Below are 23,063 nucleotides of genomic sequence, written 5' to 3' on the forward strand. Positions count from 1 at the left end.
CGATCAAAAAGTCGTATATGCGCAATCAAGGTACCGATAGAAAGAACACATCATAGCGCAAAAACTGACACCTCATACGGCCCCATAGACCCAAGGATAAAAGCGCTATAAGCCTGGGAATGGAGCGATTTTAAGGAACTTATATTTGTTAACAATGGTTTGAATTTTTTACAGGCCATCCGATACAATTTAAGTTATACATGTTATATATCATAGTAATCGTAACGACTTGAGGAACATGCATAACAAGTCAGTTTTACCATAGGACGGACGGCACAAATGCAAAACTCCCCGAAATCAAAACAAATTCGTTTTTTTCAATTTGACAGCGCAAATGATTTTTTTCCGGTTTCGCAGCATATGTTATGGAATAATGCCTGTCATTGCAAAGTACAATTGGTTTCGCAAAAAATAAGCGCTCATATACGTCTCTAGGTGAAAAAATGCAAGCGCTATGGACTTTTAAACTTAAAATGGAATAAGCAAAAGCACAAAAACGAAAATAGGCTTTGACCTTAAGGGGTTAAACATAGGCCCTAGATGGATGCCACCATATACCTTTTTTTCCAGTAATTCAATTCAAAAAGTGACCTTATATATTCTATAGAGTCATTACATACAGAGTGAACTTTTTCAAGAGTTTATTTCTGTTAAAGTTGATGATTATGGATTACAGCCTAGAACCCAAAAGTCAGTATTTCAGAAAATTAGAATAATTAATCCAAAACACCTGCAGTTTCTTCTTAAGTCATATAATATGTCCCTTAGTCTGGTTCAGTATGCAACACAATAATGGGGAAGACTGCTGACTTGACAGATGTCCAGAAGGCAGTCATTCACACACTCCACAAGGAGGGTAAGACACAAAAGTTCATTGCTAAAGAAGCTGGCTGTTCGCAGAGTGCTGTATCAGAGCATATTAATGGAAATTTGAGTGGAAGGAAAAAGTGTGGTAGAAAAAGGTGCACGAGCAACAGGGAGAACCGCAGTCTTAACAGGATTGTAACAAAAATGCCATTCAAAAATTTGCAAACGAAAAAGAAACAGTTCCCCATGGCATAATACAGACCATGCATCGGATGGGAGCAATGGTGAAAAGGCTCTCATCTGGTCGTGTTGTGTAATCTAGGAGGCACAACACTCAACAGCATGTAAGGTAAGCAGCCACTCCTCGGATTCTCCCACAACGGGATCAATACAGCCAGAAAAAAACTCCACTCCACCACGAGGTACCATAGGGCGCAGGTCCAATAAAGGCATTAACCGATGTATATCATATAATGATTTATTGTAAAAACAGCTGTTTTTACAATAAAACATTATATGATATACATTGGTTGATGCTTATATTGGACCTGCGCCCTATTGTACCTCGTGGTGGAGTGGAGGTTTTTTTCTGGCTGCATTCAAAAATTTGGGAGAGATTCACTAAGAGTGGATTGCTGCTGGAGTCAGTGCTTCAAAAGCCACCACATACAGACATCTGCAGGACATGGGCTACAAGTGTTGCATCCATGTGTCAAGCCACTCCTGACCAATAAACAAAGCCAGAAGCGTCTTATCTGGGCCAAGGAAAAGAACTGGACTGTTGATCAGTGGTCCAAGCTGCTGATTTCAGATGAAAGTAAATTTTGTATTTCATTTGGAAATCAAGGTCCCAGAGTCTGGAGGAAGAGTGGAGAGGTACACAATCCAAGCTGCTTGAGGTCTAGTGTGAAGTTTCCACAATCAGTGATGGTTTGGTGAGCCATGTCATTTGCTGGTGTAGGTTCACTGTGTTTCATCAACACCAAAGTCAACGCTTCCGTCTACCAGGACATTTTAGAGCACTTCATGCTTCCCTGTGCTCTAAAGATTTTTGGAGATGGAATTTTCATTTTCCAGCAGGATTTGGCACCTGTCCACACTGCCAAAAGTACCAATACCTGGTTTACTAACCACAGCATCACTGTGCTTGATTGGACAGAAAACTCGCCAGACCTTAAGCCTATAGAGAATTTATGGGGTATTGTCAAGAGGAAGATGAAAGACACGAGAGCCAACAATGCAGATGGGCTGAAGGCCGCTATCAAAGCAACCTGGGCTTCAAAAACACCTCTGCAGTGCCATCAGCTGATCGCCTCCATGCCACACTGCCGCATTGATGCCGTCATGCAAAAGGAGCCCCGACCAAGTATTTAGGGCATTTACTGTACAGAGTTAATTTGGTCGGCATTTCTGTGTTAAAAACATTTTTTTTTTCAGTTTGTTCTATATAATATTCAAATTTCCTGAAATACTGACTTTTGGGTTTTTCTTGGCTGTAATCCATAATCATCAACTTTATCAGAAATAAACGCTTGAAAAAGTTCACTCTGTATGTAACGACTCTATAGAATATATGAAGTCCCTTTTTGAATTGAATTGCTGAAAAAAAAAATTGTTGATATTCTAATTTATTGCAAACCACTGTAGGTAGGAAAATGACAACTTGTCTGGGTGCCACAAGATGGCGCCCATAACAGCTGTCATATTCTAGTTCTAGGCTTTGCCAATAAAGAGACCCATCTACTGTATTTGTTCAGTGTGCAGTTATGTGTAAAGATTACAACAGCCCTTGAAGTATTTCAGACCTTCCATTGATTAGATAAAAGCATACTTTTCCTCAAAAGGGAACCCAGCAGAAAAGAAAAAAAATAGTTTTTTCATCTCTTTACTTTTTGACCTCCCAGTGCTGTATAAACCCACAGGGCTAATCATTTTACTGTATAGTCTGGAAAGCATCCAGCCATGTTGAGGTGTCCTGCCAACGATTCCATATCCTCAAGTATTCAGAGAGCCAGAACAGATAAAAATAGCTGGTTAGGAAAATGTTACTACACTGGGGATCCTGTGAAAAAGCTTCTGCAGTTTGCTCTCCGGGACCTTATTCAATGCAGAAACCCGGCATTTCTGGATCCTATTCCGTATAATACGTTACTCTTTATATAGCTTCAGCTTTGAGCTGACATTTACAGCTTTGGGCCACGTTCACACATGATCGGCCATGATGAACTTCACTGACACCGGACGTTCTGTGACACAACTGGGTCACAGAACAGCCAGTGTCATACAGCGTGCGAACCCAGCCTTGCACTGTAAATTTTAGTTAACCTGTCGAAGAAACATATCCAAAGTTTTGATTGGTGAGGGTCTTTGTGTTAAACCCCAATAATTGCTAGAAAGAGCTGGGAGAAGCCCACTGGTCTATCTCACAGACAAAGCTGGGATGCACTAAGCGTGTTTAAACACCAAGCTCCCCACCAACCAAATTGTTAACATGTCTCCATTGTTAGTGTAGGACCGCCTCTTTTCTGAGGTCACCTTAACTTAGTCAGATGGTACACTCTATGTGATCAAATGGTTTGCTAAGAACCTAATGTAAAAAAAAATCTCTAGAACAGTTTTTATTGTGTGTTCTATGGGGGGAGTATATACACGGTAATGCGACTAGTTGTGCCATGTAATGCCATGCAACTAGTCGTGCTTTTTAAATCAAGACATCTACAATAATCCCTCCCTTAGAAACCACTTTTTTGGCATGTCTCCATTGTTTGTGTAGGACCATCTCTTTTCTGAGGTCACCATAACTTGGGGAGATAGCACATTCTATTTGATCAAATGGTTTGCTATAAACCTCATTTAAAAAAAAAAAAAATCTCTAGAGCATTTTTTATCCTGTGTACTATGGAGGGAGTATATACGGTAATGCGACTAGTCGTACCTTGCAATGCCATGCAACTAGTCATGCTTTGTAAATCAAGCGCATATGAAGCATCTACAATAATCCCTCCCTTAGAAACCAAGCAGGGCAGAAAGTTATCTCCATTGGCTGCTCTGCCGAGAATAAGGACCACCACAAGCTGTGGGGAGAATAACTGAGCATGTGTGTCCACCAGCACTCAGCTCAGTAGCTGGATGTGCTCATTGTTATACAGGTGAAACAGTAGGTGGCGCCACACTGTGTAAGTAAATGTCATACATCTACCATGATATATATATTTTTTAACAGACTATAAAAAGTAAATTTTATTATTTTGTATGGACAGCATATAAATTGTACTGGTGTGACGACCCCTTTAATAATTTGTTCTTGGGTAAGGAGCTATATTAATATTGTTTTGTTCTTCTAGGTAAAAATAAAGAAAGACTAGTAGAATGTTATCCAGGACATCCTGACAAGACTGCAGTAACCAGACACTGGTTGTGACACCTAAGCCCTCTTAATATAGCTTGTCTGGGACAAAAAGAAGGACAGATCACTGACTATTTGGGCTATTTTAGTGTTTGATATATGTGTCTTCTCTGGAAACATGAAACCATCCATGGCTGTTAAATATAACACTCAGTGAATAATCCGATAAAGTCTGGAGTGGCTGTGACTTTTATTCAATTTAAAATTGTTTACATGGTGTTTTTGATAAATTTTTTATGTTTTCCGTTTTGAGGGAAATTTTAATGTATATTCCCCCCAATAGCTTTGACATATGATCCGAAATATTACATATTAGCAGACAGATGAATTTTGTAAAGTGCTTTATGGGCTTTTAGTTGCGGCTGTGAATAGATCTAATTCTTTATAATATAATAAATGTTTCTTTCTGTGCATCCTGTTTTAACTAACCTGAAATAATTACAGCAAACAGGATGTCAGATCATCAGTATCATCTGTCATTACTGCATCAATATCAGTGACAGATTTATCTTACTATGCTGCTTTATAAAGTCTGGCCACTGGGGACAATAGTGAGGGTACATTTATGATCAGTTATGTGGTCATAGATATTGTATACAGTATGCAAAGTAAAATGCGGTCAGCACCACGAATGCGTGCGCCCGTGTTTACATCTGTCCTCTCTCCCTGCTCTGAAATGTGTCCAAATAAATCTTCCAGGTTTCAGTGCCCGTATCTTTTTCTACTTTTTTCATTTTATACAGTATATTGTAGCTTTTCTAGAGCTATTACTAGGGATGAGCGAATTAAATAAAAGACACCTAAAATAAGACACCCCACCTAGCCTACCAACTATCATAAAATACGGCATCCCCCCCAAAATAAGGCACCCCCACCCTAAACTCTCGTACTGTATGTGATTGCATCAATCTGCAGCAGGTCCTGTATGTGTGATTGCATCAATCTGCAGCAGATCCTGTATGTGTGATTACATCAATCTGCAGCAGATCCTGTTTGTGTGATTGCATCAATCTGCAGCAGATCCTGTATGTGTGATTGCATCAATCTGCAGCAGATCCTGTATGTGTGATTGCATCAATCTGCAGCAGATCCTGTATGTGTGATTACATCAATGTGCAGCAGATCCTGTATGTGTGATTGCATCAATCTGCAGCAGATCCTGTATGTGTGATTACATCAATGTGCAGCAGATCCTGTACGTGTGATTGCATCAATCTGCAGCAAATCCTGTATGTGTGATTGCCAGGGCCGTCTTAACAGCATTATGGGCCCCTGGGCAGAGGTGCAAATTGGGCCCCCCACGGCCGCCGCCATCAAACCCCCCCCATCTTTGCAACCCCGCCCCTAGCCAGTACAATTACTTCTGACCCCCCCTACACACACACTACCCCCATCTGCCCCCCCCCTACACACACACTACCCCCATCTGCCCCCCCTACACACACTCTGCCCCCATCTGACCCCCCCTACACACAAACTACCCCGATTTGACCCCCCCACACACACACACTACCCCCATCTGACCCCCCCCCTACACACACACTACCCCCATCTGCCCCCCTAAAAACACACTACCCCCATCAGCCCCCCCCTCCTCCCCCTACACACACACACACTTCCCCCATCCTCCTCACCCTACCCCCATCCTCCTCCTACACACACACACACTACCCCCATCCTCCTCCTCCTACACACACTACCCCCATCCTCCTCCTCCTCCTACACACACTACCCCCATCCTCCTCCTCCTACACACAATACCCCCATCCTCCTCCTCCTACACACACTACCCCCATCCTTCCTACACACACTACCCCCATCCTCCTCCTCCTACACACACTACCCCCATCCTCCTCCTCCTCCTACACACACTACCCCCATCCTCCTCCTCCTACACACACTACCCCCATCCTCCTCCTCCTACACACACTACCCCCATCCTCCTCCTCCACACACTACCCCCATCCTCCTCCTCCTACACACACTACCCCCATCCTCATCCTCCTACACACACTACCCCCATCCTCCTCCTCCTCCTACACACACTACCCCCATCCTCCTCCTCCACACACTACCCCCATCCTCCTCCTCCTACACACACTACCCCCATCCTCCTCCTCCTACACACAGTACCCCCATCCTCCTCCTCCACACACTACCCCCATCCTCCTCCTCCTCCACACACTACCCCCATTCTCCTCCTCCTCCTACACACACTATCCCCATCCTCCTCCTTCAACACACAATACCCACATCCTCCTACACACACTACCCCCATCCTCCTCCTCCTACACACACTACCCCCATCCTCCTCCTACACACAATACCCCCATCCTCCTCCTCCTACACACACTACCCCCATCCTCCTCCTCCTACAAACACTACCCCCATCCTCCTCCTCCTACACACACTACCCCCATCCTCCTACACACACACACTACTACCCCCATCCTCCTCCCACACACACACACACACACACATACATTACCCCCATCCTCCTCCTCCACACATTACCCCATCCTCCTCCTCCTCCTACACACACTACCCCCATCCTCCTCCACACATTACCCCCATCCTCCTCCTCCTACACACACTACCCCCATCCTCCTCCACACAATACCCCATCCTCCTACACACACTACCCCCATCCTCCTACACACACTACCCCCATCCTCCTCCTCCTACACACACACTACCCCCATCCTCCTACACACACTACCCCCATCCTCCTACACACACACTACCCCCATCCTCCTACACACACTACCCCCATCCTCCTCCTCCTAAACACACTACCCCCATCCTCCTCCTCCTACACACTACTACCCCCATCCTCTTCCTCCTACACACACACTTCTACCCCCATCCTCCTCCTCCTACACGCACACACATTACCCCCATCCTCCTCCTCCTACACACACACACACTGCCAACCCCCCGGCCGCCAACACTATTCCCCACACACTATCCCTGCAGACCGCCATCCCCCGCCCCAAACACACACATTTATCCTCCGGGGGTTACAATACTCACCCCCGTGGCCGTGCAGCAGCCTGAGGTAAAGGAGCGCGGCAGGGGAGAAGCCTGATGCTCCTACAGCTACTTGTGGACAGGCGAGAGGCGGGGCCGGAGCGTGCGGCCGTCCACTGTGGCCCTCCGTCCAATGAAGAGCGGGGTGATACGACGGCACTAAGTGATGCTGGCTGATCCCGCTCCCGCGGCCCGCCAGCGCCGAAGTAACAGCAGCATGGGGCCTCTGATAGTGATCTCTCACAGGCCCCAGCTGCTGTTATTTCAGCGCTGGCGGGATCAAAAAGACTTTCGGGGCCCCCTCGGATGCAAGGGCCCCCGGGCAGCCGCCTACCTTGCCCAATGGGTAAGACGGCCCTGGTGATTGCATCAATCTGCAGCAGATCCTGTATGTGTGATTGCTTCAATATGCAGCAGATCCTGTGTGTGTGATTGCATCAATCTGCAGCAGATCCTGTATGTGTGATTACATCAATGTGCAGCAGATCCTGTATGTGTGATTGCATCAATCTGCAGCAGATCCTGTATGTGTGATTGCATCAACCTGCAGCAGATCCTGTATGTGGGATTGCATCAACCTGTAGCAGATCCTGTATGTGGGACTGCATCCTTGAATTAAAAGTATAGAAATGTCTATAAAATTTTCCTAGAGTGAACCACAAGTGTCCCTCTTTGGCCGTCCAAAAAGTTGGGAGCTATGGCTTTAATGCCTACACCTTGTGGTAGTTATATTAATAATCCCTTTTGGAGAATCCTCGTAAAACTAAATGTATTTGTAATGGAAGAAAAGTAACTAGGAATACAGTACATTGTGCCATGGTGAGCTGGCAGGGCCCTGGCCGTCCTCGCACACAGCCCTGAGTGGCACATTCCTGGCTCTTCTGCCACTGTTTGTATGTTCATATCTAAGTGCATTCTCTGCCGACCACTTCTCCCTCCACTGTAAGAACTTTATCTAAGATATTTCTGGCAAGGTTGAACTAAGCTGCTAAAATCAGAGGGCCGGCCTCATGCATCTCCACCAGCAGCTGCTACTGCCATTTAAACACCAGTCTGTTACTGCTTACGACATCCTCATTTAGAGGAAGACTAAACCACTGTGCCAACTGATCCCAGAATATGTGACGCAGAATGCCACTAAGATCATCCCCAGGAGCTCTATTATTGTAAGCTGGGCTCTTAATAAACATGACATAATAATGGAAGGGTATACCCTTCTGTGATCAGCTTAAAGGGGTGGCCTGGCAGATTAAAATTACAGGAAATACTAGGTAATAAAGACATTTTTTACCTAGTTTTTTTTTTTTTAATCACCAATGCAGTTTGTGAGCCAAAGCCAGAAGTGGATCCAAATTAGATGTGTTCATTTGTTGACTGGCAGCAGTAAGGGATGACATGGCCCATCTGCTGCCACCATTATCTAAGCCCTGCATTTCTTAATCTTCTGCTCAGCTGAAGCACTGCCACCACAGGCCTATACAGAACGGGGTAACGTCGCCCCATGTACTGTATTATCTAATATACAGTACTGGAGGGCTGCCCAACACGATCACTGTGTGCAGCGGTCAGGGCTGGCCTTAGGGTAGATGGCAGCCTGTGCGGAATTAACTCCCCTCTTCCCCTGGCCGTAAACCTACTTTAAGTGTACGTTCACACGTACCGGATCTGCAGCGGATTTCTCGCTGTGTATTTGCAGCGAGATCCGCTGCGGATCCCTGCCCAGCAAACTCTACGGGCAGACAAACTTGCAGCAGAAGCCACATTTCGCTGCGAGTTTGTCCGCAGCCCGCCCCTTTAACCCCCCGGCCGCTGAAGACTATACTTCACCTGGTCCCTGCTACGGCTTGCTTCGGGGGTTCTCGGCACGTCCCGCTCGGCCAATCAGTGCACTGCCCCACCGCAGCACACTGATTGGCTGAGCGAAAGTGATGACACCAAGAGCCCCGAAGGAAGCCAGAGCGAGGACCAGGTGAAGCATAGTCTCCGGCGGCTGGGGGGTTAATGGGGCGGGCTGCGGACAAACTTGCAGCGGGATGTGCATCCTGCTGCGAGTTTGTCTCCCCATAGAGTTTACTGGGCAGGGATCTGCTGCGGATCCGGTACGTGTGAACGTACCCTAAGTGTTCCATTCCAAGTGTTCAAAGTGTTCCATTCTAAGTGTACTGAGTGCTCCATTCTAAGTGTTCCATATGCTCCATTTTAAGTGTTCCAAGTGTTCTATTCTAAGTATTCCAAGTGTTCAAAGTGTTCCAGTCTAAGTGTTCCAAGTGTGCCATTTTGTTCCAAGTGTTCAAAGGGTTCCATTCTAAGTGTTTCGAGTGCTTCATTCTAAGTGTTCCAAGTGGTCTATTCCAAGTGTTCAAAGTGTTCCAGTCTTAGTGTTCCAAGTGTTTTTTTCTAACTTAAAGTTTTCCAGTTGTTCCATTAGTGTTCCATGTGTTCCATTCTAAGTGTTCCATGTGTTCCAGTCTGTGTTCCAAGTTTTCAATTCTAAGTGTTCCAAACAGGGCTAGCCTTAGTGTAGATGGCACCCTGTGCAGAATTTGCTTTTGGCGCCTCTCTTCCCCCTCCCAAACACAGCTCCACACACAGTATAATGCCCTGAAAGTGCCCCTACCCAGTATCGAGAGCCCCAATATTGCCTCCAAACTGCTCTAAAAACAGAAAGATATTACCAATGATACCATTACATAATACCTACATAATACCACCACATCATGACCACTACCACTACATACCCTATAATAGAGTGCAGTTACATCCAGTGACTCACAGGGGGATTCTTCTCTGTCTTTCACTTTTTCTCTCAATCGTCCCTGTGAATCCTCACATTTTAGGCTCCTTGCTACAGTAAATACAGTGGTTAGGTCCCCTATGCCCCAAAATAGTAGTTACACTTCTCTGTGCCCCCATAGTTTTAAGATGCTCCTGTGTCCCCACATAATAATTAGGTATTCTCTGTGCCCCAATGTAGTAGTAAGTTCCCTATAATATAGGCAGTTCCCAAATAGTATAGGCACCTCTGTGCAGTTGCCATATAGTATCAGGGCCCTCTCTGCAGGACCCGTACAACAGTATCAGGCCCCTGTGTGCAGCCCCAATGTAGTATAGATCGCTGTGTTCTTTCCTATTCGTATAGTCTGCTGTGTGCTGCCCCAGTAGTATAGACCCCTTGTGTGCTGCCCCAGTAGTATAGACCCCTTGTGTTTCAGCCCCCCCCCCATATCTCCTTTTTAGGCATCCTTTATAATAAAAAAGGAAAAAACAGACAAAAAAAATTATACTCTCCTCTTTTCTGCAAGCAGCGCTCAAGTGATGTCACTAAATCGCTGGAACGCTTGTTACAAGCACTCATAGTGTAGAGCTGGGTGCAGCAGTGGGGGCCGCTGATGTTGGCCCTGTTTTTATGGCAGCAGACACACGCGTTGGTGGTAGCAGAGGGGGCCATGTCGCCCCTTACTACTGCCAGTCAACATAAGTGTTTAAAAAAAAACAAAAAACACATTTATTTTAAGTTTTTTAAAGTAAAGTTATACATAGTAATATAAATGCATTAAAGCAATGTATTAGCAAAACATTTTTCTCCAGTGTATCCCTTTAAATGGCTATGTATTCATTACATGTCAATCTATCTAGCTAAACTCTTTTGTCTGTGAATTTATCTATTCTGTCATGATAGATAAATTACTATCTATGTATGAACAGCGTATGTAAGGAAATGCAATGTCTGATAATACAGAACTTACAGGTGAAGCGCTCCGCCATACTTCACAATGTGCAATGTACATGTGTCATCTGTATAATAGTGTAAGGGTGCGTTTACACAGAGAGATTTATCAGACAGATTTTGGAAGCCAAAGCCAGAAATGGATTTGAAAAGAGGATAGATCCCAGTCTTTCCTTTATGACCTGATCCCTGTTTATAGTCTGTTCCTGGCTTTGGCTTCAAAGATCTGTCAGATAAATCTGTCTGTGTAAACGCACCATAACACTACACAGACAGTTAACCCTGTGTTGTCTGTAACAAACTAGAAATGGACTGTAAAAGTTAGTTAACTGCAAAATACAGTGTCCAGTATTATATTTCCATACTGGGGCACACCATCTGTTCTAGTCTATCTCCAGCCTTCTATTATGTTAATCTCTAGCTAGATCTATCTATCTATCTATCTATCTATCTATCTATCTCATATCTATCTATCTATCTATCTATCTATCTATCTATCTATCTATCTATCTATCTATCTATCAGCAGCAGGAAGTCACTGTGCTGATGGTGCAGAAAGCTTAGCATGACCTCACTGCTGCAGGTATAGGTAGAGAAGAGTGACATCATGCAGTGAGCTAGTGAGCAGTGACGTCAGCAGCAGCAGCAGCAGCCCGGTGTGAGGTGACAGCGGTGAGGCAGTGTCCTCCTCATCCACCTGCTCCCGGGCCAGCCTCCTGTGTGTGATAGCAGGCGGGGGGCTTGTCCAGTGTGGCAGCTGCGCTCTGCTCTCTCAGCCTGCTCTCTGCTATCTGTGCTGCCGGCAGGGTGACAGCAGCAGCAGGCAGGCAGGGTGACAGCAGCAGCAGGAGGCGGCAGGGGCTGCAGCCGTCCCAGTGACCTTGCCAGTGCCGGTAGGAGGGGGTATCCCCGCAGCAGTCCATCCACAGCATGCCTGCAGCATGGGCAGCGCTCCTCACCCTGTGCCAGCTCCTGGCTGGGGGCACAGGCTTTAATCTGGATGTCACCCACACACTCGCCAAGGAGGGGGACAAGGGAAGCCTATTTGGATTTTCTGTGGCCCTGCACAAGCAGCTGAGACCGGAGCCCATAGACTGGTGAGTGCCCCATCCCCCTGCCCTCTGCCACTCTCTGAACTTCTAATAAGGGGGCACTGAGACCTCATTGTATGACTGACAATGGGCAGAGCTGGCTTGTCACTGTACCATTATTATATCCCTGTCTGTGCAGAGAGGAAAATATCTTTTCCATCATTGCAAAATGTAAACCAGTTATTCCCTACCATAATGCCCCCATGTGCACACTGGCATCAGTGACTGAATTCTGTTATTTACAGAATAACAGTGTGATAGATCTATCCATATGCCTATTTACATAGCAGTGGTGGGTACAGTCAGAAGTGGTAGCCTGGGCAGTCACACATATCACCCTCCACATGGGCTGCACCATCATCCTATGAAGAAATCCCCATTCTCAGCTGACACTTCTGCATCTCATTTCCATTGCCTGTCATTCATCAGTATCAGTAATGTGTGTAGAACTTTGATTTATTTATTTATTATGCTTCTGTATATGTTTATATAGTCGGTTTGTGATCTACTCTACCATTACACATACAGTGATGTAAAGCTGCACTTCTCAACAATCCTTTATCATATATATATATATATATATATATATATATATATATATATATATATATAGACAGTGTGAGAAAACATCCTTGGTGGTCATAGTGATGACGGTTGTGTTAGCCAGAATGACAGGTGTCACCTAAAATTCCACACATTATGGGTCGGAGCATCCTTTCATAGTTGTATTGAACTGTCCATAAAGTTTTGTTGCTGACTGAGCAAATGTCATATAGGGCACTTGTAAGCAGGGCTGCCAGCCGTCAGGAAATGCCTGGACAGTCCAAACGCATAGAGAAGGGTTTCTGTGAGCTGTGTGATCTCCTGAACAGTCGTACCTATAAAATAGCCATACAAAGTATAAATGGAGTGTACAGCTATTATCGGTCAATGTGTACTAGAAAATGTTATCAGGAATCTGGCTGGTTGCCGTGGTCCGCAACATTGTGACCCCAAGGAATAATAAAGGTTCCTGGACCCCAATCTGCTCCTCTAGGTGTTATGGAGGCCTCTCACTTCTTTTGTATGATGTTTTGCCATGAGCCGGATTAGACATATTGCATGTACCCCTTTATCTGTTGAGTCTAAACAGACCATAGGAATTTACCCGGCATCAATGTGGAATGAATAACATAACCAAATCTCCCAGTGGAATGCATAACATGTCCATGGAAGGGAAGGTACGTCTTGATATCAGAAGTTGTGTAGATATCTATTTTACTTTTGCAAGACTTGGCATGTCACATCACCTTGAAGTATATTACTTGTACAGTCTTAATACTGGAATAATGTAAGGTATGCCTTATATATGTAATTCTGGCCTGCTCCTATGGATGGAAATGCTTATCTTTAGTAAAGTAGAAGAAACAGGAGAAAGACTCCTGTTTCGAAACAAAAAACAATTATTTAGCCACCCATGATGCAGTAGGGAAGTAATATAAAAAACTAGTTCTAGTTCCTGGTCACTTGCCTCGGCTTGAGGATTGGTGACTATGTAGCCAATAGACTGGTATCTCCAGTGTCTTGCAATGCCTACTTCTCTGTCCAGCTTCCCAATGCCTATCAATACACAGCCCTATGACAGATCCTTTTGGTAAATATCTGTAAGACAATTCTCATAGGATTCTGTAGGTCTGTACTGAATGTCTTTTGACAGTGTCATCCAGAGTCTATTTTTTAATTGCATGCTATACTATGGCAGCATTTCTTTCTAGAAGTCTGTATTAAAGATGCATAGTGACTGTGTGTGTGCTGATCTTCATCCAGTGACCACAAAATCCTGGTAAAACCTTCGACTCTAACTTTATTATACCATAAATTTATATGTAACAATAAGGCTATGTTCACACAGGTAACCTGTGAGCCATTTTTTTTCTGTTTTATTGATGAAGACTGATCATGATTGGTTTATCACCATATTCTGTTGACTTTTTTGGGTCTCAAAATAATGTCAGAGTGCATCCGTTTGCATAGAGGTTCATTGGTTCCCTCTTTCTCAGACTGCTCCTCATAGGTCCCTTTTTTCTCACAAACACTAACATAGACTACTCCCCATACCACCCATTTACTCCCCAGGCCCCTATCTCACCCTCAGACAGCTCCCCATAATCCCTTCATGCACATAGTTCATGATGCTCCCACATTTGTCAAATTTGCTGCTCTCCATGGTCCCCTTACAGACTGCTTCCAACGTGTTTCTCTTTCACTGTTGCATATGCCTCTCCCTCACAGACTGCTCCATGTGTCCCCTTTCTCTCATACTACTTCCCATGCCCACTTTATTTCATTGACTGCTATATATGGCTCCTGGTTCTCACAGTCTGCTCCCCATAGTCTCCAGACCCATACAGAGAGTGCTTCTCATTGTCCCTGATGTCTCATAGATTGCCCTCTCCATGTTCCCTCCTTTTCACAGACTATTCCAATACCTCCCTTCTCATTCACAGACAGTTAATGGCTCCTCACTCTCACTCCTTCCAATATTTCCTCTTTCACAAAAAAACTTTGCATGCCTTCTCTCTCACACACTGCATGCCTCCCCTCTCAAAGACTGCATGCCTCCTCTGTCACAGACTGTATGCCTCCTCTCTTACAGACTACATGTCTCCTCTGTCACACAGACTGCATGCCTCCCCTCTCACAGACTGCATGTCTCCTCTCTCACAGACTGCATGCCTCCTCTCACAGACTGCATGCCTCCTCTCTCACAGACTGCATGTCTTCTCTCTCACAGACTGCATGCCTCCTCTCTCACAGACTGCATGCCTTCCCTCTCACAGACTGCATGCCTTCCCTATCACAGACTGCATGCCTCCTCTATCACAGACTGCATGCCTCCTCTCAAAGACTGCATGCCTCCTTTCTCACAGACTGCATGCCTTCTCTCTCACAGACTGCATACCTCCTCTCTCACAGACTGCATGCCTTCTCTCCCACATATAGATCTCCTTCCATTCTCAATGCTCCACATGGCTCCCTCTCTCTTACACAGTTTCTCATGCCTCTTCTCTCATACCTCGCCTCCATACCTCCCCTCTCACAGACTGCTCCTCATTTCCCCCTCTCTCTTTCGTACACACATGCTTTACATGTCACCCTTCTCTTCTACAAACCGTGCACACCCTCCTGTCCCATAGACTGCTCCCAGCGTCTCCTGTCTCATGCAGAGTTAGAGAAATTTCTGAAACAAATGGGGTGTGTGTGAATTTGATGGACAGTTTGAACACTGGATGTTTTTGTAGTGATCTGATCTAATCTGATTCTCTTTGCAGTTTGTTATTTTTGGAGCTGTTTTACCATATATGCATTGTTTGGATGACAACTATACAATTAAAGCTTGTACTTGTACTATTAGAACCTTCCACTATACATCAAATGTTGTCAAAGGATATAACATGTAAATCTACACAGTTGGGTTACTGCTTCCATTTCTGTTTAAGCATTGATTTGCAAGAAGCAGGTTGAGAAGTGTTACACACTGTAGGTAAAACACTGTTTTTTTCAGTTGGAATAAGACCTGGCACCAAGTACGTGTGCAGGCGGCTAGGCATGAGGCTGCTCCAATCACTCCACCCTTGGATGTTATAACTTTTCCAGATTCATCCACACACTGTACTGTTTAATGGTCTCTGGCTTTGGAGCCACATATATGTAAAACTCAACTTGTTACTTCTCTGACGCATGTTGGTATAATCTTGATTTTATCAAGGATACATTTCCTGTCTTCCTTTGTTGGGTATGTTCACAAATTGGATTGGAAACCTGATGTGTATTTCCATGGCAGAAATTTAAGCCAGAGCCTTGGATTTCTGTTGCAGAATTGCTGCAGGATGTAAAAGCTCTGCAGAAGATCCTCGCAATGATTAGCCCCATTGCTATTCAGTGGTGCTTATTCACTTGTTTACAATTGAAGACCTATTGTCATTCCATCATCTTTTATTCTAGTCCGTGTAGTCTTTGCTGGCAGCCAGTATTCAATTTCCCTGCAACATTACTGCAGGGGAAATGGAGCAGTAAACTCTTCCCATTGAAATGAGTAGGCTGTTCATGTGCAGTTGTAGCTGATGCCAACATTACTGTGGTGCTGTGACATCTAGGTGCCTCAATGCGCCAATAGACTGTAACCCTTAAAGCACCCAGGATACAAGTATACTATGTATATAGACCCTTTTTCTGGTATCTCCACATATACCTACAGCCCAAATGTGGTGTGAACCCAGCCTAATAGATGAGGGTTCAAAATGGGATCCCCATCAAAATTCCCTAATAGAGTTTTTGAAAATGGGCTTTGAAATATATTTAGCAGCTGGAAAGTCATAGTGATACAAAATGCAGCAGGTAAGTAAACAAAGTGAACAAAAACTGCATCCTGTAGAAGGGACAAGTACCCTGCTGCAAAAAGACATACAAAGCACAGACTTAGGCATAAAACTGAAGATTGTAAAAGGTAGTCAGTAAGGTGGACAAGACCTGGGCACAAAACCAGACCCCATCAATACCACCCAATTAAAGCGAAAGTACCATCAGCATTTTAGATGAATGGATCAGCGCCGTCTCGGGGATGCAGATGCCTCTGTTCTTTTTTTTTTTGAACGGCTGCCCAGTTCCCGAGCACAGCGATGGTCTATCACCGGCCCGGCATGAAGCACTGGAGGTGTACCTGATGGTACATTCGCTTTGAAGTTTCTGAACGCTCTCCAAAGTTGTCATATTTTAAGGAGTGGGAAATGTTTTCTAACCTGTATATTTGATCTACCTTAGATATCTAATGTGAGAAATTCACTGGTAGTAGAAATGTGGCACTCACCCTTGGTTCATGCAGAATAAAGTTTGTTTTATCTGCATGAACCAAGGGTGAGTGCCACATTTCTACTACCAGTGAATTTATTTCAGCACTGTCTTCTTATATGTTAAGCACCACCGAATGGCTCACAAGTAAAAGGTCCTCCACTGATCCATTTAACACTGACCCAGCGTTTTGGAATCGGGCCAGTAATGCCGAGCATTCTACTTAGTGGACTATCTAATGTGAGAGCCCAGGTAGATAAAAGGAGAGCCAATGTTCAGGCAACAGTAGTCTAGGTGGCAGGGAAACAGAGATGGTGGATTCAGAGGTGGATTCAGGAGATGAATTCCCCAAACCATGGACCACTGTGTCGCTAGGACATTCGAGATGAGCGAACTGGGTTCGGGTTCGAGTCCATCCGAACCCGAACTTTCAGCATTTGATTAGCGGTGACTGCTGAACTTGGATAAAGCTCTAAGGTTGTCTGGAAAACATGGATACAACCAATGACTATATCCATGTTTCCACATAGCCTTAGGGCTTTATCCAAGTTCAGCAGCCACCGCTAATCAAATGCCGAACGTTCGGGTTCGGATGGACTCGAGCATGCTCGTGGTTCGCTCATCTCTATAGGACATCCTTTAAGAAACCTGAAAACATGACAGATTTTTTTAATTTGTCGCTTAGAAGTGTATCACGAAAAATGTATCCAGGCATTGTCTTAGTGTTTATTTACTATAATAGGCATCCTCCTAGTGATGTTAAGAACATTGATTGTTTTTCATCAGTGCTTTTACAGTAATAATGGATTTTCATCCACTTTGTGTGTCTGATCTCTGGTGTGATGAATTGATTTCTCACCATCCCGGAACCAATTAGTTGCTGGATCATGAGTCACCTACTATATGCTACATTATGTGACTATATGAAGTATATACTGAATACAGAGCTGGTGTATCATTAGTAGTGGTCATTTCTAATTGTGTACTGAGACTCCTGATGATGAACATGCTTTTCAGTAAATGAACCATAGAGCCAAATTTAGTAAATGGTGCAGTGTTTTCCATTAATATTACTCATGGTGACATAAGCTAAACTGTATGTGCTGTCTGCTGACTACAGTATACAGTTTAGCTGAACAATATAAATATCACAAATGGAAATGGAACCCAGAATAGGCAGTGCACTCTTACTATGTCTGTAGTGGCGACACTGTCTTAAAGTGATCCCAGTATGAGATTATTTAGGTCTGGTAAAAGCTGAAGAGTGTTTTAAAGGCACCAGGATTGAAGGAACATTATACAACATTGACAAAAAAATAATGCACCATGAAGGAGTTGTTAGAATCGAATGAAACATTAGCAATGACTGACAGTCAACAATCTCATTAAGAGATACACTACCCAGAAGTAGCCTCTGAGAGACTTTTATTGGGCAGCAGGGGACGCATCTTTACCTTCACTTGTGGCAAGACCTAGGGGAAAGTTATAAACCAAAAAAGTTGTATTTTTTTGAGTAAAATGGCCAGATGCGAATTAATTTATTTGCAAATGGCCGTTTTGCAAATAAAATATTTGCATCAGGCCATTTTACGCCACCTTCGCAAGTGGTGCGGAACAGGGGGCGCGGACTATGGGTCCGCTTCATTTATCATTTTTTGCAACAAAAAATGATAAGGAAACCTACGCGAGCTCTGAGCTGGCGTAGGTTTCCTTGCGCACACACTGGTGTGCACGGGATTTATATAGAGGCAATGCGCCTCTACATAAATCTCCGTAGTGTCAGAGCTGCGGAGACATTTTTACGCCCGGCACAAAAAACGCCAGACTTAATAAATGTCCCCCCTAGTGTCCACTCAGATCACACCTCTAATCATATATATATATTAGGGATGGTCCAAACCTGCCGAGGTTCGGGTTTGTACGAACCCGGACTCTCGGCAATGATTCCCGCTGTCTTAAACCTCCGTGGAGAGGGTGGATACAGCGGGAGGACCGCCTGGAAAACCGGGATACAGCCACAGCCTTAGGCTGTGTTCCAGTTTTCCCGCTTTATCCACCCTCTCTACGGAGGTTTAAGACAGTGGGAATCATTGCCGAGAGTCCGGGTTTGTATGAACCCAAACCTCGGCAGGTTTGGACCATCCCTAATATATATATATGATTAGAGGTGTGGTCTGAGTGGACACTAGGGGGGACATTTATTAAGTCTGGCGTTTTTTGTGCCGGGCGTAAAAATGTCGCTGCAGCTCTGACACTACGGAGATTTATGTAGAGGCGCATTGCCTCTACATAAATCCCGTGCACACCAGTGTATATATATGTGTATATATTTTTTTAATGTGCATTTGCCATAATAAGTGTATATTGGTCTTTTGAATAACTTTTAGGGGGCAGTACAATACTTTTTGCCGGACTTCTCCTTTAAGACTTCACCCCCAGCAGCAGTAGTTACAATGCTTAGTACAGTCCTTTCCCGTAGTGATTAGTTTCAGTGCTTTGCTCCACAAAACACTTACAAATCACCAGCCCAGTACAGTGCCAGTCTGCTTTTTGCTTTTTCACCAGAACTATAACTATAACTGTGTGAGTCCTATTGGCAATCAGCTCAAAATTACTACCACCCCCTGCAATGGGGAGACTGAGAAATAGCTGTGTACCATAGGGGGGCTCTCCGAGGCTCAATAACAGCAGTAAGAGCACTAAAATAAGGGTTACACGGAGCGATCTTTAATGATTAGCGACTATCGATTGCAAATGAGATTGTGGAATTACAGCGAACGATTAGCGAACGAATAACGATAATTTTAGGTTCAGATCTAAATCAACCATCAACGACATACAAACGATTTTTCGATCGTTGCCTGCAATTACACAAAATGATTATCCTTTAAATTCGAACGATATAACGATTTTTCGTACGATAATCCAGTGTAATAGGGTCTTAACTGTCAACGCCCTAAGGGGTTAATGTAACAAAACCAGGCAAGGTTTTAAAGAAAAATCTTTTGAAACTACATGTACACTTTAAATTAACTTGTATGGTAAATTATTCTGTCCTTTTATTGCCTTTCTTTCAGTTTTTGTGTTGTTGTGGGACGCTTCATCCGTAAACATGTGCTGGATAACAATACCAGTGAACATTGACCTTTTTCCCACCTCGGATACTGCTCACGCTTCCTTAAGCAGCTGAGTTTCCTTGGGTGTTCCCTTTGATTCTTAAAACATCACATGGGCTGTCGGACCAACAAGTGTCACATGCAGAACAATTAAGTGTAATATAAGTGTAACATGATGTGATGTAAACTAACAATGTACCCTAGACACTGTGCGGCTGCATTAACCTGCATTGAGAGAAAATATGATTTCCTGTAATTTCTTCCGTTAACAATTCTAGTCTTTAAGTGCTGAACTTGGGAACCTTGGGGGGGGGGGGGGGGGGGGGGTGAGTATACTGTAGAATTGTGCGGCTAGATGGTATGGGACAGGTGTCTCATGGTCTGCCTGTCTGTAATAGACATAACATGGCAGATGTATGATTGATATGATATTTGCTCGGTTTGATCAGTTGCAGTCTATGCCTTTGTGCTGATGGTAGGGGTTACTGTGATGTTTTGTTATGGGAACTTGCTTGGTCCTGTCTTGCCCTGGGTTACATTACATTGAAGCACAAACCAGGATCTAAGCATAATTCAAATGTTGAGACATTAATCCAGAAACTAAAGGGCTTTTTACACGGGCCAAAATATCGTTAAATTGTTGGAATTCAATCAATAATCTTCAGATGTAAAAGCGACAAAGATCAAACTACGAACGAAAACCAGAGAATCATTGTTAATTGTTAGTCAAGTCTTTCAGTGTAAACGCTCATCAGTATATAGACACAAAAGCAGTTACGAATATTCACAGTACAGTGGTCCCCCAACACACGACATTAATTGGTTCCAGGACCACCATTGTATGTTGAGACCAAAACTGTATGAAAACTGGTAATTGGTTCTGAACCCCCGAAATGTCATCCTAAAATGAGAAATAAATGAAAATTTCAAGGAAAACAAGCAGCTTACTAATATGGATAAAGCACATCCTTACATACAACAGTCACTTTCTATGTAGAGGACTGAAGCGTTTTCAGGGTCCTTTACGGATCACACAGGGTCCCAGAAACATGAAATGAAGCCGCCCTCACCTGGTGAATAACACATCCTCGCACAGGGAGAGAGCAGCACAGGACATGTAGTATCACACTGTACTGGACCATTGTATGTTGAAAATATTGTATCTTGAGGCCATTGTAAGTTGAGGAACCACTGTATATATATATATATATATATATATATATATATATATATATATATATATAAACACACAAGTATGATTGTAATTATGATTGAATTAACAACTTTTCTGAGCAATTTATCCTCTTGTTGAAATGCCTATTGATTAAAATAAAAAATTAACCTGTCAGCTGTTGCAAAACTATTATATCTATTAAACTTTATATCTCTACTTCTTGTTATGCTTAATATCAAGGCACCCTTTACATGCTCTGAAGACCTAGGCCAGGGGTACTCAACAACTTTTAGTGAAGGTCCAATTACCGGGGTCTATTGTCAGGTGAAGGTCACTACTGAACATCAGTAGTAAACGCGTTGTTTTGTTAACGTTTCACAAATGTTGTTGAACTATGTACATACAGAATTCATGCTTATTAGTAGGAAAACTGGCATTTTTTACTCTATCACCAGCCCTTATATAGTCCCTCTGTGTGCTCCTCCAGTAGTATATAGTCCCCCTGTGCACTCCCCCAGTAGTATATAGCCCCTCTGTGCACTTTCCCAGTAGTATATAGCCCCCCTGTGCACACCTTCAGTAGCATATAGCCCCCCCTGTGCGCTCCCCCAGTAGTATATAGCCCCCCCTGTGCACTCCCCCAGTAATATATAGCTCCCATGTGCGCTCCCCCAGTAGTATAAAGCCGCCTGCTTTGGGCTCGCCAGTAGTATATAGACCCCCTGTGTGTTCCCCCGTTTGTATAGAGACCCCCTGTGTGCTCCTCCCTTTATATAGAGACCCCCTGTGTGCTCCTTCCGTTTGTATAGAGACCCCCTGTGTGCTCTCCGTGTTTGTATAGAGACCCCCTGTGTGCTCCCACTGTTTATAAAGACCCCCGCTGTGTGCTCCCCAGTAGTATATAGCCCCCCCCCATGCTCCTCCTCCCATATAGCATGTAACATAAAAGAAACAAACACTTATACTCACCTGGGTCCCGCATCTCCTGTTCATTTCACTCTTGTGGCCGCACTGCAGCGGTCACAAGAGGCCGCTGTCTCCTTGTCCTGGCGCCACCGCAGTGACGTCACTCGAGCGCCGAAACCAGAGATGGAAAGCGGCCCTTTTGTGACTGCTGCAGCCACAGGAGTGACTGACAGGGAGGGAGCCGATGGCTCCCTCTCTGCCAGTGCTGCTGCTGCACGGTAACTATGAATGCTTGTTACGAGTGCACATAGTTACTGTGCAGAGAGGAGCAGCGCAGCTCAGTATACAGGTATACGGAGCTGCAGCTGGGGTCCAGACAGCTGGCCTCCGCAGTCCGCAAGTTGAGGACCCCTGACCTAGACTTCTATGCATAGTGTCCCTGTACCTGGATAGAGACATCTAATAGTAGCTTAATATCCTCTCCCTATTGAAAATATATACATGCGTATGAGGAACTATGTGGGGAATAGCTGGTTGAATGAATGAAAAGGGCCCAAGTAGAGGTGGGGGAGTCTATGGGGTGCCCCTCAACCCTATTTAATTGTACATTGGGAGGAGGTTAACCAGTGTTATTACATCCTCTAGTTTATATTTATTACAGCATCTTAGTTTACAGGGTTCTGTTTGGTGACAGGCTGACAATCGTAATGTAGTGTGCAGCATTTTCATGTCCAGATTTTGCAGAGTAATGGCGATTTACTCCTTTTCAATATGAGATTGATGCCAAGAGGTCATTCAGGCAGACTATCCCATGCCGTGAAGATCCTTGGGGTCCCTGAGGCAACGTATTCCTTCCCAGTGAACATTTACTATTCCCAGCAGGATGGAAATATGACATGCAGTATGTGCCGCTACTAATTTCTATGTGAGTGTGTGAGAACGCCTGTGCCTGAGAACCTCACTGAACATGTAATGCGAT

The 23,063-nt window shown here is 44.3% G+C and overlaps 1 protein-coding gene across 4 annotated transcripts in view; it reads left to right on the forward strand.

Annotated features, from left to right (window-relative positions):
- The first annotated feature begins 11,658 nt into the window (after positions 1-11,658).
- Positions 11,659-23,063, forward strand: part of ITGA7 (integrin subunit alpha 7) — a 114,945-nt gene continuing 103,540 nt past the window's right edge. For 3 of the 4 annotated variants that reach the window (XM_069970069.1, XM_069970067.1, XM_069970068.1), the window contains exon 1: positions 11,659-12,067. In XM_069970069.1, coding sequence (XP_069826170.1) covers positions 11,901-12,067 — 167 coding nt within the window. In that variant the 5' untranslated portion in view covers positions 11,659-11,900. The remainder of the gene's footprint in view (positions 12,068-23,063) is intronic. The other variant, XM_069970066.1, reaches the window with a different exon arrangement.

Source organism: Dendropsophus ebraccatus, chromosome 5, assembly GCF_027789765.1.
Source record: "Dendropsophus ebraccatus isolate aDenEbr1 chromosome 5, aDenEbr1.pat, whole genome shotgun sequence".
NCBI classification, from domain to species: Eukaryota; Metazoa; Chordata; class Amphibia; order Anura; family Hylidae; genus Dendropsophus; species Dendropsophus ebraccatus.